This window comes from Drosophila virilis, chromosome 3, assembly GCF_030788295.1.
Source record: "Drosophila virilis strain 15010-1051.87 chromosome 3, Dvir_AGI_RSII-ME, whole genome shotgun sequence".
NCBI classification, from domain to species: domain Eukaryota; kingdom Metazoa; phylum Arthropoda; class Insecta; order Diptera; family Drosophilidae; genus Drosophila; species Drosophila virilis.
The window spans coordinates 15,063,114-15,087,715 of NC_091545.1; the positions used below are offsets into that span (position 1 = coordinate 15,063,114).

The 24,602-nt window shown below is 42.1% G+C and overlaps 10 protein-coding genes across 12 annotated transcripts in view; 3 read left to right on the top strand and 7 right to left on the bottom strand.

Moving 5' to 3' along the window:
• The window catches only part of LOC6622133 (uncharacterized), a 123,151-nt gene extending 120,013 nt beyond the window's left edge, over nt 1-3,138 (bottom strand). For 2 of the 3 annotated variants that reach the window (XR_011416426.1, XR_011416427.1), the window contains exon 1: nt 2,598-3,137. The gene's annotated coding sequence lies outside the window, so the exon portion shown is untranslated. Of the gene's footprint in view, nt 1-2,597 lie in introns of all 3 variants that reach the window. The other variant, XM_002047477.4, reaches the window with a different exon arrangement.
• LOC6622560 (uncharacterized) lies at nt 807-1,573 on the bottom strand. Its single transcript, XM_002047480.4, has 2 exons — nt 1,428-1,573; nt 807-1,362 (listed from the first exon to the last, which is right to left on the bottom strand). The coding sequence occupies exons 1-2, from the start codon at nt 1,437-1,439 to the stop codon at nt 898-900; spliced, it is 477 nt and encodes a 158-aa protein (XP_002047516.1). The 5' UTR covers nt 1,440-1,573; the 3' UTR covers nt 807-897.
• A 310-nt stretch (nt 3,139-3,448) lies between the features above and the next one.
• LOC6622574 (cuticle protein 16.5) lies at nt 3,449-4,256 on the top strand. Its single transcript, XM_002047481.4, has 2 exons — nt 3,449-3,718; nt 3,788-4,256. The coding sequence occupies exons 1-2, from the start codon at nt 3,707-3,709 to the stop codon at nt 4,196-4,198; spliced, it is 423 nt and encodes a 140-aa protein (XP_002047517.1). The 5' UTR covers nt 3,449-3,706; the 3' UTR covers nt 4,199-4,256.
• Nucleotides 4,257-5,339: 1,083 nt separating this feature from the next.
• On the top strand, nt 5,340-5,958 carry LOC6622578 (cuticle protein 38-like). The gene is made up of 2 exons (XM_032435417.2): nt 5,340-5,463; nt 5,528-5,958. Exons 1-2 carry the CDS (start codon nt 5,452-5,454, stop codon nt 5,882-5,884), a joined length of 369 nt encoding a protein of 122 aa, XP_032291308.1. The 5' UTR covers nt 5,340-5,451; the 3' UTR covers nt 5,885-5,958.
• Nucleotides 5,959-6,852: 894 nt separating this feature from the next.
• LOC6622591 (cuticle protein 38) lies at nt 6,853-7,447 on the bottom strand. The gene is made up of 2 exons (XM_032434612.2): nt 7,330-7,447; nt 6,853-7,266 (listed from the first exon to the last, which is right to left on the bottom strand). Exons 1-2 carry the CDS (start codon nt 7,339-7,341, stop codon nt 6,919-6,921), a joined length of 360 nt encoding a protein of 119 aa, XP_032290503.1. The 5' UTR covers nt 7,342-7,447; the 3' UTR covers nt 6,853-6,918.
• A 178-nt stretch (nt 7,448-7,625) lies between these two features.
• Nucleotides 7,626-8,137, top strand: LOC116650753 (cuticle protein 38-like). Its single transcript, XM_032435362.2, has 2 exons — nt 7,626-7,708; nt 7,773-8,137. The coding sequence occupies exons 1-2, from the start codon at nt 7,697-7,699 to the stop codon at nt 8,091-8,093; spliced, it is 333 nt and encodes a 110-aa protein (XP_032291253.2). The 5' UTR covers nt 7,626-7,696; the 3' UTR covers nt 8,094-8,137.
• On the bottom strand, nt 8,116-11,305 carry LOC138911106 (cuticle protein 70, isoforms A and B-like). The gene has a single exon (XM_070208356.1). The coding sequence runs from the start codon at nt 9,259-9,261 to the stop codon at nt 8,899-8,901; it is 363 nt and encodes a 120-aa protein (XP_070064457.1). The 5' UTR covers nt 9,262-11,305; the 3' UTR covers nt 8,116-8,898.
• A 1,294-nt stretch (nt 11,306-12,599) lies between these two features.
• On the bottom strand, nt 12,600-15,863 carry ms(3)76Ba (male sterile (3) 76Ba). Its single transcript, XM_002047486.4, has 2 exons — nt 15,028-15,863; nt 12,600-14,953 (listed from the first exon to the last, which is right to left on the bottom strand). The coding sequence occupies exons 1-2, from the start codon at nt 15,381-15,383 to the stop codon at nt 12,724-12,726; spliced, it is 2,586 nt and encodes an 861-aa protein (XP_002047522.1). The 5' UTR covers nt 15,384-15,863; the 3' UTR covers nt 12,600-12,723.
• A 1,683-nt stretch (nt 15,864-17,546) lies between these two features.
• On the bottom strand, nt 17,547-20,040 carry LOC6622621 (polycystin-2-like protein 1). Its single transcript, XM_032434607.2, has one exon. The coding sequence runs from the start codon at nt 19,922-19,924 to the stop codon at nt 17,654-17,656; it is 2,271 nt and encodes a 756-aa protein (XP_032290498.1). The 5' UTR covers nt 19,925-20,040; the 3' UTR covers nt 17,547-17,653.
• Nucleotides 20,041-20,630: 590 nt separating this feature from the next.
• LOC6624346 (polycystin-2-like protein 2) lies at nt 20,631-22,679 on the bottom strand. Its single transcript, XM_032435361.1, has one exon. It carries the CDS (start codon nt 22,677-22,679, stop codon nt 20,631-20,633), a length of 2,049 nt encoding a protein of 682 aa, XP_032291252.1.
• Between the last annotated feature and the right edge of the window lie 1,923 nt (nt 22,680-24,602).

The window sequence follows — 24,602 nt, forward strand, 5'->3', positions numbered from 1 at the left end:
TCTACTTTGCATTACAGCTTGACTCAGTTTTCTATTAGTTTTCAACATCAGTTCCCATAACGAGCAGAACTTTAAGGTTTCATTTTCCAGCACACGTACAAGAAAACAAAAAAAAAAAAAGAAATCGAATGAAATTATTTGGACATTTATTGGTCGTTGGGGGCACGCTTTCTTCGCCTTTGTTTGCCAAAGCCAAATGAATGGCAAATATGGATGAAAAGCGCATGAGAAACGACCTGAACCTGAACTCTAGCTGGCAGTGCAGTCCAGTTTCGTGCAGCGTCTGACCCGCACACATGCTCACACACACACACACATGTACATGTGCCATAATTCGTTTTAGATGGACGAAGCACAATGAAACACAAATGACCTGAATAAAAGCGATTGACTCTCCCAACCTCTTCTCGCTTCTACAGAGCCCTTAGGATGATTAGGAAAACAAATTTAAAGCTTAAAAAAAAGGGCATTCAATTGTTTTAAAAATGTTGCAATGCTCTTTTTTTGTAACACGTTGGTATTTACGTTGACAAATATGAAAATAATATAGTGAATATATGCCGAAAACAAACCTAAAGTACTTAGAATTTATATGAAAATTAAAATGCGTATTGGAATTCTTGAATTCCAATCGAATACTAGGCAAATGTATATCAGTCGACCTTCCCATTGTATTGACTTGCTTACCAACACTGCAACTCTTTCAATTATATTTCAGTGTTGCAAAATCCATAAGAAAGCTGTTGTGCCAAGCTTTAGAGCACGAAGTCGACCAATACCACGGTCTAGACAAACAATTGAAGCAATTTTTACTTTTTATACCAAGTTGAACGATTTTTATTAAAGGCTATCAGTCATTGAACACACACGTTGTTAATCCTTGCTGAGCTTTGGCTCTTACCACAGTGCAGGAGCTGCGGCATAGCCCAACGGAGCTGGTCCATAAGCCAACGGGGCAGAGTACTTGGCAAACACCGGTGCCGCATAGGGATGGGCATAGGCAGCCGCATACGGATGGGCAATGGGTGCAGCAGCCAATGGAGCGGCGACTGGTCCAACAGCCTTAATGATGGGCGCAGCGAAGGGAGTGGCCACATGTCTGAAAACTGGAGCAGCCAGAGGAGCAGCCACTGGTGCCACAGCCCTGATGACTGGTGCTGGAACGGGAGCGACTGGAACTGGGGCGGCAGCAAACACGGGCGCAGTTGCGATGCCATTGAATGTTCTGGCCACCACTTGGCTACTGGCAGCAGTCACCACCGGACCGGGTGCAGCAAAGACGGCAGCTGGAGCAGCCAGCGGTGCGTGCAGCAATCCCGGCTTGCCGGCAACGCAGGCAATCAAAGCGCAAATGACAACGGCCTGTGAAATTTTTGACAAGGATTAGTTGGTCCCCATTGATACACCCTTTACCAAAGGCTACTAACGTATTTGAACATCTTGATTTTAGATTTTTGTTGTTTGGTGACTTGCTGTTGATAGCTGGTTGAAAGCGAATTGCTAACTGATGTCAAACTAAGGCCATGCAGCGCATATTTATACCCAAGAAGCCGACGCTCTACCGAAGCTACTTAAAATGCGCCCTGCGTGGAGCACGTTGGCCATTATAAGTGGCGGCATTATAATTGGTAGTTGAGTTACTTTTGGTTCCAGCAATGTCTTTGAGGGTCTCCGGAGCTGCCCACAAAACCCGAAGGGCAGCCAATTTCGATTGCCGCAGCTCATTATACAAAATTTGTATGAACATCAAAGTGCACGAAATTTGAAATATCAATATACAAGCACAGACAATGTAACATATATAAAACATTTATCTGGCATTTACTGAAATGTACCTATAATTGACTTTTACGGATTATAGTCAAAGTTCAGTTTCGAATAGGAAATGTAAGAACAGATGGATCAAAATATACCAAAACACGGAAAAAGGTTTAAATATTCATCCAGAAGCGCATAGCAACAACTTTACAACGAACAAACAAAAAAAAGAATCATTCAAATCGTTCGAGCCCTTCTTGACTTTTATAGAAGTACAAATTTTCACTAACGATGAATGAAATGACGTCACAATCTACGTGGTTCACGAGCCGATTAACGGCCGGCCTTGTGCGTAATGTTTTTATTTTAATACCATGAAATACCATCTGCACAAAAGCAACAACATCAATGAAAAAACCTATTGTTAGCACTGCAAGGCCAACCGACGAAAGAGAACGCGAAATAAAACAGTTAGAATTTTTGTCACTTGTTCTTTTTGCATATCATTTCCTATGTAACGACGTTCTAAGCCTAGCATCGCCAAACGATCAAAAAGAAGACGAGAACAAACCCGTTTCCTAAACGTACCGTTGCTTTGCAGTACTTTGTTCTTGCTTTCTGTGGTTAATGGGAAATAAGAAGTGTGGGTGTTTCACATGCACAAAGCGAGCTAGCTAGCGACTCAGGGAGGCTACGACTATACTCTTTTGCAGGGCATATTATATTGTACATACAAACATACATACATACATACATACATACATATGTTGTATTGCCATGACTACGTATAAAATAAAATGCAAATATTAATTAATGCTATGCATTTTATATGTACTTACCGCCTTTACACCATTCTGTATTCCTGATTATGAACACATTTCTGGCTTATGCTTTTGCTTTTCCAATTCGCGAACTCCAATCTATGTATGTATGTGTGCATCTTTGTAGCAGGTAGGGAAAGCAATATTTCTACTAAATTCCACATGCTCAAACACATTTCCTTGCGCTCCAGGCAATTAGTCGGCCTGGTAGGCATCCAGAACAGTTCAGAGAAATAGACGAATTAACCAATTTGGGCACGTACAACAGCCGAAATTATTATTTTTCACACCTGGCTACAGGTCAGCCAACACACGCACATACACAAACTCACACACACACACAGTCGAAGGCCCACACAGTGGACACTTTTGCTTATTGGCACAAATATTATTTCAGTCGTATTTTACACATTTATTTTGGGTCAAGGCTGCTGCAACACGAGTTTTACTTTAAGCTTTAGCGCACTTTTGTTAAAACACAATAAATAATTTATTTAGACGCTTTTAACACCACGCGACATTGCATTTCCGAAGAATGAGGGAGGAAGAGAGAGAGAGCCAAATATTAGCGATGGTAGTGGGGTAGATCTTCGTGCTTTAATAAAGTGTGTAAAAATTAATTTCATATGACAACTTGAGCTCATGACGATATGAAAGAAGGGTAAAGATAGGTAAATACGCAAGATAATAAGGTAAAAAGATTAAAGCCGAGCAATAATTGCCAAGCTTTCCCCAAAAAGGGCTTCAAGGTCTATCGATCGCTCTATCGATACAAAACATTCGATAGATACCGAGTCATTCTTAAAATGTGCAAGGGCTGGCAACCTTCAGCCCAGTTGAGCTTTAAATTAAAAAAAAAAAAAAACAAGTATTATTAATCAAACGCACTTACTACAGTTACAGTTAGGCCAACGGTAGCTGCTTTGGTTTACTTTGTCTGCGCGCTCTGCATGCTAATTTAGACTCGTTTTTATTTATTTTTTGTATATTGTCGTTTTTCTTCTATTGCGCGTCGGTCACGTGCGTTTTGATTTGCTATAAAAATAAATCGAAAACGAAGACATGTCATCAAACACATTTTCGCTCTTCAAGTGGCAACTCCAAAAAGCAATCAGAAATCCCTCAACATGTTCAAATACGTAAGTTGTCGCCTTTTTTATTGCACCCTACCGCCGGCTCCTAGTACTCACATCATATTTTCTGTTCAGACTGTCGTCCTCTGCGCCCTGCTCGCTTGCGTCGCCGCCAAGCCTGGAATACTGCACACACCGCTGGCTGCTCCGGCTGCCATCATCGCTGCACCCGCTCCTGTGGTAACTGCCACCAGCAGCCAAGTGGTGGCCAGGAACTTCAATGGTATCGCTGCTGCGCCCGTGATTGCAGCTGCTCCAGTTGCCGCTCCAATCGTCAGAGCTGTGGCACCAGTTGCTGCTCCTCTGGCGGCGCCGACTTTTGCTCATCCTCTGGCTGCGCCGCTTATTGCCAAGTACGCGGCTGCTCCTTTGGCTGCGCCAATTGCTGCTCCTCTGGCTGCCCCAGCCTACGCCAGATACGCAGCTCCATTTGCCTACAATGCACCGCTGCGCTACGCTGCGGCTCCTGCGCCACTTTTCATTTAAATAAGAAGACTCTGTGATCCTATGAATAAATTTTTAAAATTCTTGACTAAATGTTAAAAAAAAAACACGTGTTTTAAAGAAACTAGAAATCTGTGTAACCTTAAGACCCGTTTGGCTAGAAGGATGACCAACTCTCAATCACTAGAAAGCACAATTTTCCAAAAATTATTAAGTATATCCGATTGAGATTATTTAAAAAATATAACCTAGTAGGGCATTAATAGATTCCAATTCTATTTGTGTATCGTTAGGTTTATCTTATTGAAAGGTCATGTTTATCACATGCCTCATAAAACCGCACAGGTTTTTAACCTTTGGCCCCTCAGCTATGTTAGCATATACCTTTTGTTAAATTATATATTACCTGTACATTTCCCCATGACCTTGACATAAATACCAGTCTTTTCCAACAACAAACTCAAAGCTAGCTTTGGACACTTTAATGTCACGCGTCGTCCAACAAAAACAACATTAACTGCCGGCGATTTTAACGCGATCTACGTGACTTGCACAGCAATTGGGCTCCGGTCGTTGCCGTTGCCGAGTTTTTGTTTATATCCGAGCCTTAAGTCCAATTAGCTCATCCAGAGGGCTTCCAGAGATAAGTAAGGCCTAAGTTCCTTTAATGATTTCGATATTTGCATATATTATTTTTTATCCATATTCCAAAAAACAGAACTGAATCCCAGGAGCCGCAGCAACCACTGGTTCAAGGGCGATGACATTATAGTCACCAGCAAACAGTTGGCTACCGGTTGCAGTCACATATGGGGCAGGAGTTACGACAACTGCATCCGGAGTAGCAGCCACAGTTGGAGCAGTATAAGTTGACTGCTCCTCAAAAAGACCAGTCGCAGCTGCAGCACGCGCGAGGATGGCAAAGATGACAACGGCCTGTAGATAATTATAAATTAGTATACGGTCGTTAAACGAACAACCACAATATCTTATTGAGTTTGAAGCCATGCAAATATGTCTACAGCCTGAATATCCAATCTACGCAAAGAGGACTTCGAATATGACCTTATGCACTTTTAAAATTTGTGGGCCACACGACACGTTTTACATTAAACATCGGAAAACATAACAAAATGTTAACTGTGTTCACAAACTGACTTCGCATTCCAATGAACCACATGACTCACAACTGGCTGCAGACTATTTTCGGGTATAAATACGGACTGGCCATTTAGGTGGGACATCACACAGTTTGCAGCTAAACCCACGAGCAGCACAGCCCACAAATCTTCAACATGTTCAAATACGTAAGTTTCAGATGGAAAGTTTCCTGCGAAACTCTAGCACCGACTCAACTGCATTTGTTTACAGACCGTTGTTATCCTCGCTATCATCGCCTGCGCCTCTGCCAAGCCGGGTCTGCTCCTGGGCGAGCAGTTGGCTTATAGCGCTCCAATTGTAGCTGCTGCTCCTGCTGCAGTGGTCGCAGCTCCTGCCCCATATGTGACTGCTACCAGCAGCCAGGTGTTTGCCCGCAACTACAATGGCATCGCCACTGCACCAGTGCTTGCTGCTGCTCCCGTCGCTGCTCCAGTGGTGGCCAAGTATGCGAGTGCGCCGTTGGCTGCTCCAGTCATCGCCAAGTATGCGGCAGCTCCGCTGGCAGCTCCTTTCGCCTACAGCTCGCCGCTGGCTTACGCAGCCGCTGCTGCGCCTGTGCTGTTGTAAGAATATCTCGTTTGAATTAAAAATAAAAAATCCAAAATCTCAATAATTGCATAAATTACTGTTTTATGTGGGAATCGGTAGCTCTGCGGGGCAGCTCAATATCAATTTATAGCCACAAAGCAAAAGTAAAGGCCGCGAACAAACTTCAATTGGATATTTGGATGCAGCTCACGTAGGCAGCGTAAAATTATTGTCAACAGCGGTAAACGGTAAATGGAGCTAAATAGTTTTTTTTTTAAGTTTTTACTTATTTGTGTCAAGGTTGCAGCGGCCATCTTACCAAGGTTCTGCAGTTGAATGAACTTTCAAGCGGGGTCTAGAACGTAAGATCAACTGAAGCTAAATAAATGTAAATTATATTTATAGCTTTTTTCTCCTTAAGACTTGTGTAAGACTTGACAGTTGCAAAATACGGTTTGCTGTAATGATTTAATCGGACAATCTTCTCTGCGCAAATCGAAACAGAGCTGCATTTCGATACGAGAACTGACATTGCAAGTGTGGCCACTACAATGCCTTTTCTCAACTGTCAAAGTGCTGCCCATGTCTTAATATTCTTAGATTTTCTAACAGCTCGCAAAAAGGCGTTGCCAGATGTGAAAATGATATTCAAAAGAGCTTCAACCGTTAAGTTTAAGGAAGCTCGGAGAATGCGGACAGAGATTCTTAAATGTTCTACTTAAAAACTATGATTAGATTTTAATATTTATTTTTCGACACACTTTCAAAAAACGAAGATAATGCTAATTGTAGCATGCCTTTACTTGTTTTTAGAACAAAAGATAGCCAAGTCAAGGCTACAAATCGGTTTGTTAATAGCCCGAATTTATTGCCATTATAACAGCCAACCCATATACTTACTTAGATTTGTGACAAATTGAAAAGCTCCATTGAAGATTTAAGGAATTTTGGCACGCCAGGAATCAAAGTCGATCTAGGCAAACCTTAAGGCAAGGTAATCCAAATAGTTTATGATACAAATTTATAGCCGGTTCGTTTAATTAAATTTGTTTAATGATCACAGTTGCATGGCTTTAAAACAATAGAGGAGCTGGCCCAGCAGCATAGCCCAGTGGAGCGCTATACGCAAGAGGAGCGTATCTGGCGACGAATGGAGCAGCAACTGGTGCAGCCAAAGGCGCACTCACATACTTGGCCACCACCGGAGCAGCGACGGGAGCAGCAGCAACCAATGGAGCAGTGGCGATCCCATTATAGTTACGAGCAAACACCTGACTGCTGGTAGCAGTCACATATGGGGCAGGAGCTGCGACAACTGCACCTGGAGCAGCAGCCACAATTGGAGCAGGATAAGCGAACGGCTCGCCAAGAAGTCCAGGCTTGGCTGCGGCGCAGGCGATGATGGCAAAGATGACAACGGTCTGTGGACAAGTATTAGTTAGCATAAGAGCAAGGCAAAAAAATAAAACAACTATTTAGCTTACGAATTTGAACATGTTGCTAAAGGTTTTAGTTTAGTTATTTCGGGCTAATATTTGCAGCTTGAGAGCTTGAACTCTTTTGATGTCATTTCATGAATTTGGCTGTGGTATTTATACCCAAAAAAGGACTGAGAAATTGAACTCGCTCTTCAAATTTGTGGAGCACACGACGTGTTATACATTAAACAGCGGAAAACATGCGAAGTGATAATAGCTACAACATGTTAACAGACTTCGCATTCCAATGAACCACATGACTCACAACTGGCTGCAGACTATTTTGGGGTATAAATACGGACTGCCCATTTGGGTGGGACATCACACAGTTTGCAGCTAACCCCACGAGCAGCACAGCCCACAAATCTTCAACATGTTCAAATACGTAAGTTTCAGAGGGAACAGTTGCCTGGATGAAAAAGTGCATCTCTGACGGAATTTATTTACAGACCGTTGTTATCCTCGCCATCATCGCCTGTGCTTCTGCCAAGCCGGGCCTGCTGCTGGGCGAGCAGTTGGCTTATAGTGCGCCAGTTGTGGCTGCTGCTCCAACTGCAGTAGTTGCAGCAGCAGCTCCTTACGTGACTGCCAGCAGCAGCCAGGTGTTTGCCCGCAACTACAATGGCATTGCCGCTGCGCCAGTGCTTGCGGCAGCACCAATCGCTGCTCCAGTCGTCGCCAGGTATGCAGCTACTCCGTTGGCTGCACCTCTGGCGTACAGCACTCCCTTGGCCTACAGCTCGCCTCGATTGGGTCCAGTTCTCTTCTAGGAACTTTTTAAATGACTGCAAATAAAATCTTAGACGCCTAATAAGTCTTTGTTTTGATTGATTCAATTGTAAGCCTACGTTGCGCACCTGTAATCCATTTGGGATTGTTATCACGTGCTGTCCAATTTTTTTCCATTGTATATTTTATATGTGTCAAGGTCGCCGCAGTTTACTGCTCTTTCGTTAGCACACGCAGTAAAATACTATTTTAATTTTCAGGTAATTGATATATAAAATTGAAGGAACTTGCTATGAGCTGGAGAACGTTGTTTAGCTAACTGAAGCAATTAAAATGAGAGAATAAACCTACACGAAATAAGAGTTACCATGGCGCTGCAAGAGTGTCAGCCCTGGAGCTGTCAAAGTACCATTTTTACATCTGGCAACGCCCCTTTATTTCGAAAAGTTTTCATTATAGTCAGCAGGAAATGGACTGAAACCTGTTCATTTTTCTGTTGGCTCTGGCCAAGCTAAGAACACTTCGGAAGTTCTTAATTTTTTCCAATTTTTTGTTTTTTGCACTAACTTAAATATAATATATAAATTAATATACAGATTGCAGGCCAAAATCTGTGTAATATAATTGATTAATGTATTTAGAGCAAGGCTAACCCCAAATCAAAGGTTATTTCAACTGCGGTAAGTTGGCCGACAGTCACATAATTTGACAGCTGAATATTTTAAAAGTAAACTATTTAGGCCATCTGAAGACCACGTGACCACATCCGATGGCGATTTGAGCTTTACGTTCATTAGTTTAAATTGAGGTAACATCAATTTATTTGCTAGTTTCTGGGAGTTTGTATTAAAATTGAAATGCGACTAGGCCCCAGGCTGTGGCGCACATCGATGGCGTGCAGTAGGCCCGGGGAGCAGCCAATGGAGCAGCAGCATACTTGGCGATGACTGGAGCAGCAACTGGAGCAGCTGCTATCACTGGAGCAGCGGCGATGCCATTGAGATTATGGGAAAGCACCTGGCTGCTGGTAGCAGTCACGTAAGGAGCTGGAGCTGCAACTACTGCAGTTGGAGCAGCAGCCACAACTGGCGCACTATAGGCCACCTGCCCGCTCAGAAGAAGATCCGGCTTGGCCGAGGCGCAGGCGATGATGGCGAGGATAACAATGGTCTGTAAAGGATTTGGAGTAACTTCTTTACTCTGCTCCATTATCCAGGCATAATTACCACTGCTCGATCTTAAGCAATTTGTTCAAATTCGAAGGCTTACAATTTATTTTCCTTTTTTATTATTTTTGTTTCCATAGACCGTTGTCATCTTTGCCGTTGTCGCCTGTTCTGCTGCCCGGCTGTGCGTGTTCTTGGCGAGCAGCTTACTTATACTGCTCCAATTGTGACTGCTCCTCTAGCTGCAGTAGTTGCCGCTCGAGCACCCTATGTGACTGCGGCGAGCAGTCAAGTGCTTTCCCATAACGTCAATGGCATTGCTACTGCTCCAGTGATCGCTGCTGCTCCAGTCGCGGCTCCTGCTGTTGCCAAGTATGCTGCAGCTCCCTTGCCTGCTACGCTTCCCACTGGAGCTGCACATGAAGGGTCTTATTCTCAAGATGGGCTCGATTTAAGGCTAAATAAAAACCGATTATCCCTGAAACTGCCTAAATGCTTAAAAAGTGTTTACTTTGCTTAACACACACACGCTGGCTTGGGATTTTGTTATCCTTGCGTCTGGCTTTTGCACATGGTTATTTGTTAGTTTCCGCGTATTTATCTGAAATGCTTTAATGGCGCATTTCATGCACTGATGCACAATTTGAAAAGCCATTTTTGGTCTCACGCTTGCCGATAAACGATAAAATTCTTTGCAGGCACACGGGCTGCTGAAGGAGAAGCTAGGAAAAATCCCTGCCATATGTGGCAATATTTTTGGCACTGAATTTATTTAGGCTCTATGTTTGCCGGTTGCCTGCTAATTTGATTTGTTGCAAACTTGTTTGTAATTACAAAAACCGAACAACAATGACAGCAAGAGCGTAATTGAATTTACCTTTTGGGTTGAGCCCCGCACGGAACGCTTCGGCCGGGCAAACGGCAAACTGCAACCGGAATTGTGTGAAAAACTGTGCGACTTTCGCGTTCTCCTCTAAATAATTAAAAGTTTGCCCTTGCCCAGGCAACGCGCTGGCCGCCCATTTTGCGTTTTTGTTTGCCATTTGTAATTGCTGTTAATGGCAAAAACAAGCAACAGTACATGGCCTTTGTTAACCGGCAAAAACAGAGCTGCGACCCAAAGCCAACCTCCCAACCCTTTCTCGCTTCATAGCTCGCAAACACTCGCAACACGAATTTTGCATTAAAAAATCTCGCACCCAACTCTGTAAAACTCCGGACTCCGTATGGCGAAGGCAGAAGAGTACTGGCATGCCAGGCTCAGGACATGGCCTAGTCAAAAAGTAGAAGTACGTACATGTATTTATTTATGTGTTGTTTTTTTCTTTACTCACTTATATTGTAGACTGGAGAAAATTGGTTAAATCTGAACATTTGTTCTAATGTTGTACGGCAGAATGTGTCTGTTACTCGTGCGAAAAGATGAGAAAAAAGTGCAAGCGGATAATTTGGAGCATAAATATATATATATATCTTAATCTATAGAAAGCTGAGAGCTGGGAACTGAATACTAGTTTGGTAAGTTAAGTAATTTGTATTTCTATAAGCTTTAATTAAGTCTGCTGCAGACTTGTCCAGTAAAGGATTATCATGTTTTTCTCATTTGATTTCATAATTGAATTAAAATATCTTCGAAATGTCTTATGGTATAAACTTGTATAGACTCTCTCCATTTGTGAACGAGCTCATTTATGCCTCAAAATGCACCGGAAATAACAAATTTGGTAGTGTTGGAAAACACGTAACACAACCCTTTCCCTTCTACCGTCGCCTTGCACACAACTGTACTAGAGCACAGTTTTCCTTTTGAAAAGTATTCTTAGTCGAACCACACTTTTGCCAAGAAAATTGTTTTAAATGAACAATTAGCATGAATTTACTTTTCACTTTACATATTATTGCCTGTCGTTTGCCTCTAACATTCCACTCATTGTAGTTCTGTGCTTACCTGTATTTTATAAGCTAGTCTAATGCCTAATTAAAATATGCCCTAAACAAAGGGAGTTATTAAATAGATTGCGAATAAGTAAAAACAAAACAAAATGAGAATATTCATTCATAGGGACAAAGTAAATATATATATATTCAATTTGAATGACCTACTTGCGAATTTGTTGTGCTTTGAGCCGTTGCTAATGACCCAGTCGTACTGTGCTTGCGCCCTCTGACCTTTGCCCAGCTTATCGTCCTTGCTAAGGAGTCGTCTGCTTGTCTGCCGGTCGCTAATTAGGCTAAGCAAATTATGGAATATGATTAATAGAGAGCACGGGAAAGCAATTAACTTTTTGCGATAAACAGCTGGAAGAGGAATTAATGTGCTCTTCAATTGCAACCTGGCCCAGGCAAAGGTCTTTCCAAAAAAAAAAAAAAAAAAAAAAATTCCGCAGATATTTTACAATTCACGTAGTGACATTTGCATTTTTGATTACTTCAATATTTGCTGCATTGCTTTTTGTTTATCGGTAGGTGTTGGGAATTTCTTTTTTGGCCGGATCGTCGAACGTGTCATGCAAATAAAAAAGGCTGTGGAGCAGGAAGTTTGGGGGGGGGGTGGTCTATTTGAATTGGCATACAAAAGGTCAGCAAGGCCCTAAAAATTTACCCAGCCGCATTTTGGGTTATTTCTTTATGCAAATCATGGCGGGCGGGAGCGGGGCGTGACAAGCTCTGATTATGCGATTGTTGTTGTTGCTGTTGTTGGTTGGGGCTTCGGCTGATTTATTTTGTTCATGGTGTCATTTGCTTAATTTGTTTGTCGCGCTTACGCACTGCAAAGATTCAATCAAAAACCCGTTTTTATATTTTAAGTCCAAAGACAATGGCCAAAACAGGCAAAGTTCAGGCCAAGCCAGACAATGGGTCGATGGGTATTATATTACCAGGCAATTGTTGAGATGAAGGGCCTGTGCATTCGGGGTATGCGACTTCGTGCTTAAGCAGCAAAACCTTAAATGCGAATATGGTAGGGCAGTTATAGCAACACCCACACGCTCGAGCAGGGAGCAGGGATGAGCGACAGGATTCGGATTCGAATACGGGAGACCGGACTCGGCCCTCTGACGTGTTACTGCTACTGCAGCAGCAGCCGGAGCAGCGAGCCACACTTAACCTTGGCTGTATACGGCCGAGGACACGCCACTTAACTTATGAATTAAATTCCTGCGCTCCGCAAAGCCCGAAGTCAGCGTCAGAGTACGGCATATTTAATGGCCAGCACACACAAGTTTAGCCCAAAAAGCGCTACGGGCTGCCTATTAGCTGCCAAAAGCTTGCGCTCTCGCAAAAGGAGCGCGAATTTCAAGCTTTCTGCGAGACTTTCCAGTCAGCGCCAACTCTCTGCAGGCGAAATGTGCTCTCTTGTTGATGTCCAAAGAGAACCGTGGGTAGTTTCAACTCGAAGGAATTGTTTATTGGGTAGTCTACGTATAATAAACTGCAATTGTAGACATGACAGCTAGCTAAATAAAAAATGTAAATATATATGTACACATTTCTTTTGGGCTACTCAGGTGGGAAACAATGGTATGAAAGTGCCATTGCATTCAGACTTTTGTTTGGGCGGAATTATTGTCTTTGACTTGCGATGATTGGCCGTAAGCAGAAACAGCTTCTCGAGCATATTATCAGCCTGGGCAGCGTTCATTGCGAACACATGGATCGCACCGGACTCATAGACCTTGGCCGCGACACTGGGTATATTTTTGTTCACATAGTAGGCATACCGCAGGCTATCCTGCACTGTATCGGAGCTGAGGGAATACGTTTGGCTGAACTCCTCAATGCAAATGTGCCACGGAAATTGGGCGATGTGTATCATTTGGGAGTGCAATGCATTATGCTGGGCCATGTTCGCGGTCGCGGCATCGCTCAGTATTTTGCCTAATATACACTTTTGGGTATCGACAAGTATGGCCTTGCTGCGCGCATTGCTAATCAGTATGCTGCCATTATCCCAAATCCAAGCCATTTGGGCGGCATCGTAACTCATTTGCAGCACCTGTATATCGCTGTTGTATACCGCATTGTCTAGCTCCAGGGCCAGCTGATTCATATCCAAGTTGCAATTCACCTCCAGCGTGCTGTACGCCCGCACCAGCTTCATTTCCACTGGCATTTTGGTGCGTTCGATTTTGCGTTTGGTTGGTGGCCGCAATATGCGCAACTGTTGCAATCCCTGATCCAGATGCGTTGGCAGCGCTGGCATTTCCAGGACACGCTTCAAACTGTCCAGGTTCCTTTTGCCGGCATCATTTAGCCATCGGCTAGCGCGCAGGCGTTTACCTTGCGGATCCCGAAACTCGGTCATATTCTGATCAATGATGTCATCAAAGTCATCCAATCGTCGTTTGTAGCTGTTCTCCCATTGACCCGGGCTCTGCGGTATGCCAGCTGTGATTTTTAGCTCCGACTCGGGGCGCATGCCCTCACCCGTTGACGTTTTAGTTTTGGGCTGCATTTGCGCACTTTCGCTGATCTGTGCTTCGAAATCGATGGGCTCTATGTGTGCCGCATTGGGCAGCCTTTCTGGCACTCTGATGGGCAGCGAGTCGAGTCGGCTTTGTACCACGCGAGACAGATCTTGGCCCAGTTGCTGCAGCCACAGTTGCACGGCGTCCTCTTGCGGCTTTGGCGTCGCAACAAGCTGCGGCAGTTTTTCCACATTAACTATTAATGCCTGATCAGGCCTTTGGGTCAGTGGCAATTTCTCGTTATCGGGCTGATCATCCGTGTTGATGTCAAGCTTCTGCTTTTGTTGTTGCTGCTGCTCTTGCGGCTGATCTATGACAATGATTGAGTCTATGGCCTTCTGCATGTCCTCGTTTTTGATGACAAGTGGTGCCACATTTGAGAGCTCCACCCTTTCAGTTACTCGCTGCTGCGTCGTTTCTATCACAGTTCGTTCCTTAACTAGCTCCAGCTCAACGGATGTATCCTGTCCTTCCCTTGAAGGCGCCGTATGCATGCCTTTACCTGGCCTTGCGTGTACCAACATTTTGGGACGCAGCAAATCTTGCAACGCTTTTCTATTTTCCTCACTTCTGGCCATGTTCAGCAGCATTTCAAAGGCTTTGATATCACTGAGCGGCGTATGGAGTCGTTTTGACTTTAGAAAATCCACCAGGCCGCGCTCCTCGTCCAGGCTCAGATCTAAGCTATCCAATTCCACAAAGGACACGCTTGCTGCGTCCTGTTGCGTTTGCTGGTCAAACTCCTCTCTTCGCTCGTAGCTAGAATCCCAGTTCGCGAGGCTAGCGATCACCTGATCCAGGTCGTTGACCTGGCTTGGCTGTGTGCTTTCGACCGACGTTGATTTAACCGACCTTGCTTTGGCCACGGGCATGGAACTGAATGCATTTTGCATTGTGCAGCAAATTGGCCATTCGGGCTCAGCGCCCTGTTTGGATGCCTCGTAGCTAAGCCAAATATCCTCCGATGTCGGCAAATGGTCTATATCACTTTTCTTGATGGGCGATATGGGCCTAAAGTTCTGATCGTGCAACCAATCCAAATCTCTAGCCGGCGAATGTTGGGTTGTAAAAACTTCCGAGGGGGCATTTAAATTCATGCATTGTTGTTGCTTGTTCCTCAGCTTTGGTATTATAAATGTGGAAAATTGCCTAATTGGCTGGTTAATGCGCATTGGCCCACAACCACCCAGATTAAAATTGAGATCTGCATTGCCAAAGCTATAGCCAGAGAGCAGCGTTTGGTCATAGTTCCACCACATCGAGCTCCTATCAATACAAACAAATTTTAGTTAAATGCTTTTCTGAGTGCAATGATTTGATGAGTCAACTCGTCAGCTTACTGTACTGTCGGCTCGCATGGTTTCTCCTCGATTTGAACTGGCACCTGCTCTGTCGTTGGTTCTACGTCTGGCACTAGCTCTGCTACAGGCACCGGCTCTGGCAATGACTCTGGCACTGACCCTAGCTGGGCAACTGGCACTGGCACTGGTAGATTTTCCTTTTTGGAATGCTTATGTTTGTGCTTTTTGTGCTTCTTGCCGTGCTTCTTGTGGTGTTCCTTGTGCTTTGATTTTTTATGCTTCTTGACATTTTCGTCATTCGGCAAATAGTTTTGGACTTCATTGTTTTTTAGATTGATATAGATGGGGGCGAGCTCTTTGGACTCCTTATGTTTTTTTTTCGATTTGCCAAACATGACGTTTCCGTCTAATGTTAATGGAAATTAACGAATTTGCACGATTCTCAAATGATTTGACATTTGTGAGTGTTGAAAACGGTTGCAAAGCAGCCCAATGCATAATAAACTACAGTGTTGGATAATAAACTCTCAAGAATATTACCAACTACGTTATTATCGTGTCCCATCTTCAGTTTCCGTCCGAATCTATTCATATATTTGAATGTGAACATAAAATTACTTAACATATTCAAATGCTCAGCAATCTTATAATTCAATGGATTTTCCAACAGATTTTCTCACTGATATCGGCTGAGTGTTATTTATGACTGGCAAAACTATTTTGATTTACCGTAGAGATCAACTTAACTTTTAAAAAAAAAGGCAAGGCATCCTATTTGAAACCCAACACACTCGGTTTTGGGGCATGGGAAGAGTGTCTCTATTAGTCGCCTTGTACGACAAGCGGTGACATGCTGTGGAGGTATTCTAGTGTCCGCCAACCACACGGGTATTTCGATTTTCAAAAGTCTAAAAATTGTAGAACTAAATATAGATTTGCATGCCGATCGCTGTATTCCATAGTTGATCATTTCGAATAGCTAACCTAGTTAGTTGTGATGCTTTTAATACATCTTTAAATTTAATTTAAATACATTACTCTTAACAGCTTAAAGTACGACCAACATGTGTAATAAAAACATGTTAACATTAAAAACTGCCCGAAGTCAGACAGAAATTAGAAAGTTTTTTGCAACGCCCCCCACTTAAGGCATTTAAAAGTTTAAAGGGCTTTTGATTGGGGCACTATTTCTTAGTGTCTGCCTCGTAGGTGCACACATACGACTAGTCAGGTAGTTAAAACTTTTAAATTGAGCCAGAGCGGCCAGGAATCATTTGTGATTTTTTGTTCGTTTGTTTGGGACTGCTGAGAATATCTGTCTGGCAAAAGTTACAGCTACTGCAAAAGTGCTCTGTCACTGCTCATTTGTTGCTAATAATTATAAAAGTTTACACAATTCCCCAAGTGACATGCACATATGTATGTATGTGTGCACACATTATGCATGTACACGAGAGTATGCACCCAAAAGAATAGTTGCAGACAGTCTGTCTCCAGCTAGAGGAGGAAGGCCCTCTGGATCAGTAGAAGAGTGGGACAGTGGCAAAAGTTTAGCGCCGTTCGCAATTGTTTAGTTTAGCTACATTTGCTGTTGATCAAAATGTTTTTAAAGTTTTTAGTGTGGGTCTAACAATAACTGCTGCCTCCGATTACACATAGCTGGCAACTGGTAACTGAAAACTGGGCAACTCAAATAGTTTTCGGCAGCAGCCTAAAAGCATGAGGTATTAAATTTTTATTTGCTAACCTATAACAATTGTGAGAGCTGAATGCTCTTTCAAGTATGTCCGAAATGCTTCGTTACTTATAAGTCATTTCGTTTTGGCCCACAGCCAGGCTCAGGTTCCGTTCAAGTTTTTGCAAACAAGTCCAACAATGCCATCACCAAATTGCCCTAAAAGCCTTTTCAAGTCAAAGTTTTCTCTGTTTGCGCATAATTATTTATTTGTGTGAAAATATATATATATAAAAAAATAAAGAAAAGAAATTAAATTAAATGGAAAACGAAAGATATTAAAAGTAAAATAAATGCAGCAAAAATAAAATAGATTTCATTTATTGCATCCTTTTAATTTAAATCTTGTATTTACGAATTATTATTATCATTTTCTTTTTTCGACATCATAAAACCCTTCACTGGAAATTTCCCTTTTGCAGATATGTAAGAATAGTTCCTACTAACAAGAGTTTTTTACCAGAACTAACTTTGGATCGATCTATGCAAGGAAACAGACAGTCGGACAACTTGGCTGTTCATGCTAATCTAGAATATATATATACTTTATGGGGTCGAAAATGTCACAAAATTATAATACCCTCTACAAGGGTATAAATACAAGAGCTATCATAAAAATAGAAAGAGAAGTCTTTTGATCCTTGTGTTCATACATACGGACGACAGACGGATGGACAGGTGGACGGATGGACAGGTGGACAGATGGACAGAGGAACAGAGGGACATGTTTAGATCGACTCAGCTACTGATGCTGATCGAGAATATATATACTTTGAGGTCGAAGATACTTCCTACCGTTACATACATTTACACAAATCTATGCTTAAAAATGACATTTTTACCCATTTTCATATTTAATTCTAAACCAAAAATAGGAAACAAAAAATAAATGATATAATAAATATCTCTGTACGCCAAGCGAACGATAGATTATACGAAGCTATCATATCTATGGGAAGGTTTGCCGTCCTGGTGGTCGGGAGGTTGATCGCTTTCATCGGGTCTCTTAGAGCGCCTCCTCCTTTGCCAATCCTTCGTTTCATCCGAAACTTCGTTGAATACAACCCGCTCTAGAATTTCGATTTGGATGTGTAGAATTTTTGAGATGGCGCATATATGCTCAATGTGTTCGCGATACTCAGCCTGTAGAGTCTCTTCGTCCTTTTCAACTTCGATAGTTGCTACGCTAGTCAATATGGAGCTAGCCGATCTTGCTTTAAGTATCTTTTGCCTTTCGCGCTCATCCAAAATACGTTGAATATTCTCAGCCACTGTGCGATTATTGCGTTTGTAGTGCTTTTTGATAAATGGCAGGTTATGAATAAACTGGTGGACGGCATTGAATTCCACACGTAGAAATTCCAAGAATGTAATTTGTCGCTTGAATTTGGCATCACCTATGATCTTGGCGGCGGTAAAATAGTCATGAATTAATGTTACAAACACATTGATCAGCAGCACAGAAATCACAAATCCCAAAGCAGCATACATAACAATGCCCAGATATTTACCACCATGAAAGAGTTCGTTTGGCTTGATCTCGCTCATAAATCCGAACGAGAAGCACAAAGACGTGACGACACTTTTGACCGGTCGAATAAAGTGGGAACTGTTGTTGCCATTGATAGTGACAAACGCAATGACAAATGCCATCAGAATGATGGTAATGGCCAGAGCGGTGATGGCCAATGCCTTCCAGGCCAGATACAGAGTTTTGGTGAATATCTGAAATACCTTGGCGAATTGCATCACCTTCCACAAACGCAAGGTGGTTGCGCAAATTAGAAAGCCTGTTAATATATTGGCCAGGGCAAGTAAGCGAGCCGGTTTCCGAAAGTCTAGAAAATCTAGCTTATTGGCACCCTCCAGTCTCTTTAGCATCCCGCCTACGATTGTTGTACGCGTGAGGACAACCCCAATCATTGCGATATTAAGGATAAATATAATCAAATCCAGTTTGTTCCACATGCTGCGCAACCTGAATGGCTCATACCAAAGTTGAACCATGAATGAATGAATGAACTGCAGAAGGACTATAAAATAGATGAGCAGCACCACCAATGTCACATAGCCTATCTGTAGGACATCATCGATCAGCTCAATGCTGTCACAGTAAACATCTGGTATGATGCCACCAAAGGGAGTTTGCTCTACGCGCAATGTGCACACGCTGAACATATCCGCATCGACATTATATAGCGTAAAGTCCAGGAATACCGCCGATGTGTTGTAGGTTAGCCAATGAGATTCGGTTAGAAATTCAATTATCTTCATGCTATTCTGCTTTTGGCGTGCCAGCAGCGAGACGTAACCTTTTAGCTCGGGATAGTTCTGGAATTTCCCTATATGATTAAAATTAAGCAGAACCCGAGAAGCAAAGTTGGTTTCGACATGCGGTATCCAGGGCTCATAGATGCGCCAATATTTCTCGGCATAGTGCATGTGATAGTATGGCAATTGCCAATTGGGCAAATATGGTTGATCCGTAAATTCGGGATCATCCCAGCCCATATGTTCCTTGGCCAGGCGCAGTTGACGTATTCGCACCACGCTCACCATTTTAGTTTGGAAGCTGTGCACCCAGGAGTACACTCCCGTATCGTTGGCATCGTAGCTGAAAGCATCGATTAGCGATGACTTTACAAAATCGAACAGCTGATTCAGATGATAAACCTCCTTAAGCCCAACATAAGTCGAATGATTGTTCATCAAGAGCAGATTCAATCGATGGGTATTGTAGTACAATAGCTCGTCGCGTGAGACCAGCACCACGCCAATCAGTATTAAAAAGTATTTACCATAAAGAAATAGATCTTGTGCAATAATCCTGTACTCCTGGGTGAGCGCCTCATTGCGATAACGTTCGGTGATCAGTATCTGAACTCTCATTGCCCTCAAGCGTCGCTTAAGGAAGTTCAAACGATTGTATTCCTCATCGTTGTCGTCCTCTTCATCTTGATATTTGCGATACTTGGGCATGCTGCGCGGCCAAATGGACATATCAAGTGCAATTAGCAAAAGTTTAATTGGCTCACCAATCAGGAGCTGAAAGAATATTACTATCACGATTGCTATGAAAATGTTTTTGGCATTCCGCGTTTCGTGCTCAAAGCCCGAATAATAAATCATTAGACCCATGCATGTCAAGATGATTGCTGTGGTGAACATGAAGAAAATACAGTTTTTTGATTTTTGGTCCATGATTAAATCTGTATCGATGCCTTTTCGATTCGAGTTTTTTTTGTTTTTGAAGTTTTGAAAAATTGTTTATCGTTTGTTAACTTAACGTTGCTGGAACAGAAAGTATTTGGAAATGATTTTCAAGAAACATTTCTGGATAAGTTTGGGTTTTCGAAAAGTCGAAAATGTTGGAAAAGTAGGCAGTTTTTGTTCCGTTTTTGTAACTGTCAAATTCGATTTACCGAAACAAAAACATCTGTGAAACAATATGCTGAACGCCAAAGAGAATCCTTTTGGTTAATAGCATAATATAATAATAATAATATATATAATATGCTTAAGGGTGCAGATTCTCATGATACAAAAAATAAATACAAATTTTGTATTTAAAACAGTAAGTTTTCTTTAAATATTTTGTGAATATTCATAATGCACATCACGGATAATGAAGTACATGTATCTTGTATCTGCCCACAATTAATATTAATATTATTTAAATTTATGAAAAGGTCTCTTTATCTCAATTGTGTAAATAAATTGACAGTCTCTATAGAGATTGGTCTCTCTGCTAATTAATACTGGCCATTTTTTTTTATTAGATGTTATTTGTCATATTATGAACTTGAGATTGTAATTAAATTGACTGACATGCTGTTCTCTCCGTTAATTAAGAATACTTTTTTCCATTTATACCCTATTTAAATGAAAAACACCATATCAATAATATTTAAACATATTCATCTTCAGAATCGCTTTCATCATCTGATTCATCTAAATTGACTTCCTCCTTAAAGAGCAAGTGGTCAAGTAATGTCATTTGGGTTTGCATGAGGGCCGCAACCGTATAAAGACGTTCAATATGCGTTATATATTCTTCTTGCCTAGATTTTTCATCGCCTTTGAAGGTTTCCGTTTTAGTATCATCACCAAAAGAAAGAGCTTGGTATCTTTTCTTTTCACTCCAGCGTTTGTTTTTGTCCATTTTGATATCCAAGTTTTCGGTAACTGTGCGATTATGCCGCTTGTAGCCTCGTCGGCAGAAAGGCAGCTTCTGGCAGAATCGAAAGGCTGGGGCATACTCCACACGTAGAAACTGCAGGAAGCTGATGTAGTTCAACGCTTTGGCATCTCGCTGGAGCTTGGCATGTAAGAAATAATCGTTGATTGTCGAAACAAAAAGGTTCATCATCAGCTGAACAACCACAAAGGCCAAAATTAAATATAGAATTAAGCCGAGAAAACTGCCGCCATGAAAGAGATCGCGGGGATTGAACTGTGAGGTAAAGCCAAAGGAGAAGCACAAAGACGAGATGATGCTCTTTAGCAGTTTCTCAAATGTAACCGTATTGTTGCCATTTATAATGACAACGGCCATGCCGTAGCCGAACAAAAATATAAGTATTAATATGGCTGTACTAGCCAACGCCTTCCATGCCGAGTACAACGTAGTCGAGAATAACTGAAAAACGCTGGCAAACAGAAGCACTCGCCACAATCGCAACGTGGCCATGCAGACAAGAAATCCCACCATTATGGTACTCGACAAATGCAAGCGTGTCGGCAGCCTGAAGTCAAGGAACACAAGCTTACTTGAACTCTCCACCTTCGAGAGCAGATTCGATACAACTATTTCCCGTATGATAATCAGAATGATCACAATGACATTTAGCACTAGGATAAGCAAATCCAGCTTGTTCCACATGCTGCGTAGCTTGTGCGGCTCATACCATAGCGTTATGACCACCGATTTGGCGTACTGTATGAGCACAATTAAATAGATGGCCACCACGACTGTGCCCAGTGTACCCAGAGTATCGACGAACTGCAATTGGACACTGAATATGTTCAGTGTGGTAACAATATCGCCAAATGGCGTCTGCTCGACCAGCACAGTGCATATGGTAAACATGTTGGCATCCACATTGTAGAGCGTAAAGTCTACGAATACCGCCGATGTGTTCCATGTCAGCCAATTCATATTTATAAGATAATCAATCACTTTCATGCTATTGTTATAGCTGCGCGCAAGCATTGTTACGTAGCCGTGCAGCTCCGGGAAGCTCTGTGTATAGCCATCATGATAAAAGCCGAATAACATCTTAGTCGATGTACTATGCGTGGGATATATGGGCAGCCATGGCTCATAGATTTTCCAATACTTGTCTGTGTACAGCATCCGTTGATATGGTAGTTCCCATCTGGGCATATAGTCCCAATCTGAGAACTCGATTTCACCCCAGCCAATGTGAAAGTTCTCTCGTCTGCGCAGCTGTCGCAAGCGTACAACACCCAACTTGGCGGTATGATCGCCATACAACCATCTCTTTTGTCCAGTAACTTCCGAATCCGGCTCAAAGGGCGCCACAAGTGCAGACTCAAGAAACGTGAACAGCCCTTGCAGGTTTTGAATGCTGACTATTCCCAAGGTGCGAGTCTGATTGTTCTTGAAGAGCGTGTACTTCTGCTTGGTATTGTAGTAGAGCAATTCATCCCAGGAGACTAGCACCAGGCACATCAGTAGCAGGAAATACTTGCCATACAGCCACAAGTCCTTGGCATTGATCTGATACATTAGGTTCAGGGGCTCGTTGCAATGCTTCTCGGTAGCCAACAGCTGTGAGCGCAGCGTATTTATCCGCATTTTTAAATAATGTGTGCGTGTATGAATGGTCGCATTCTTATCTACATTGTACGAGGCCTGTTGATGCGGCCACCAGGCTCTGTCCATTGACAATACCAGGAACTTGATTGTGTCACTCACTAGGAACAGTAGCATAATAACCAGAAACACATTCACCAAAATTGATTTGACTTTTCCGACCTCGTGAAGAAAGCCCGAGAAAAATGCTATACAGAATGCACAAATACCCATAATTACAGCGGTAGCTGCCAATAATGAATTCTTATTTAAAAAATTCGTGAGTTTACCCATATTTAACGATGTATGATCTTAAATTTTTCGAAAATATAAATATTATTGTATTCATTATTTTGAAGAGTCTAGCTATAAGATTTTACTGTTTTCTGACATTATTATATAGGTATGAATATATAGAAATATATAGAGAATGAATATACCAAGGATCTCGAACAAAAAGGGTATTGCACCCATGGAATATTCCTTTTGATAGTTGAAAGTCATTTGCATTTTCTAATGCTACTTTCTGTTTTTTTTTTTTTTAACTCTAAATTTTCTTATTCATGATATCCTTATCATATGATATTCCTGTGCTATTTCTGAGACTTGAATTTTACATATTTATAAGCATTGTTATTTCGCCTATTATGCAGGTACTTTACGAGGAGGGGGTGGGCAGATGGGCAAGGGAAACCTTGCTCAAAAGACACTCGTTTTTTAGCTCCATATGGCCAGGCCAACAAATCTACTTAGAGAACCGAGACAAGCTCAGTCACAAAACTTTGTGCGAAGTAAACTTTTGAGGCTAAGTGCAAGTCTTTGGAAAAACTTTAATTTTATTTTTTTTTTATGTTTTTTTGCAAGCGTCAAGACGACTGCGACTAAGACATAAAACCTTTGCCGGGCAACTTGCTCTGTCCACATCTCTTTCTCTTTTTGCGGTCGGTCAGCTTACTAACGACTTTTCGATACGAAGCGAAAAACTTTGCGCTTGGCCTAGTAGATAAAATTGTCGATAGCTGGCCAAGCTCAACCTTGCACCGTCTGCCATACCTGCTCTGGACTAATCTCCGTGAGCTGGTGCGACTGAGATGGGATGCATATTAATAAGCTGCACAAATGTTTGCCGGCTGCCAGAACCTGGTGCAGTTGCAGTCTATTAAGGGGCACAATGGACTTACACTCTGCCGTCCCTCGCCTCCTGTCAGCTGACTGCCGAGTACGGGCCACATGCAAAACATGTTTGCCCATCCAGAAACAGTCGCTGCCATGCTCGGCTTCGGTTAGCCAAGCCAAAAGGCAACCAGTGCCCTTCTTTACTAAAACTGTTTGCCGTTTAGTTTCGCATAAAGCGTACACACTGTAAAATGCATAAATCTTTGTTGGCACTGGCTCAGGCTCAGGCTGAGACCTGGTCTCTGGTCCATGCAGCTGCTTTGGTGTCCTGTTTGTTGCACGTTTCATTTGTCAAAAAAGGTTATTCGGAATTTTATTGCCAGCACTCAGTGTTTTGGTACAAGCCAGTCAAAGCCGGACCGTCTCTGGTTATATTCAAGTGCAGGAGATTTCCGCAGCATTTGAATTTTGAAAGGCTATAGGCAAAAGATTCTAAATACATGCGAATGATTAAGGAAAATCTATTCAATTAAATAGCAAATGGCTGCAAATAGTCCGAGTATATAAATATACTCGCTAGAACGTAAGATTATTAATACATAAAACAGTGTTTAAAGAGCACATTTTTGCGAGAATTGGAGTTGAGAGAGACAGATATTATCTGTGGGAGAGTACATGTTAGCATGTTGGCTTTAAAGTCGGTAGTTAATTCTTAATTTTTAGATTTCAAACATTCAATTAAAGTTTTAGCAAAGTTGAGAAGTATAAAAACAATATAAGTATATATGATTAAAGGTTGATCGTTTCTATGGTAGGTTGTCTGTTTAAATAAAATTTTAAGACTAACTCAAATGTAAGATGTTATGTTTAATTTGTTCGTGCAAGGCTTTACCATTAATCAAAGGAGAAAACAAGCTGTAAGCCACATATGCATGTGGATTTGTC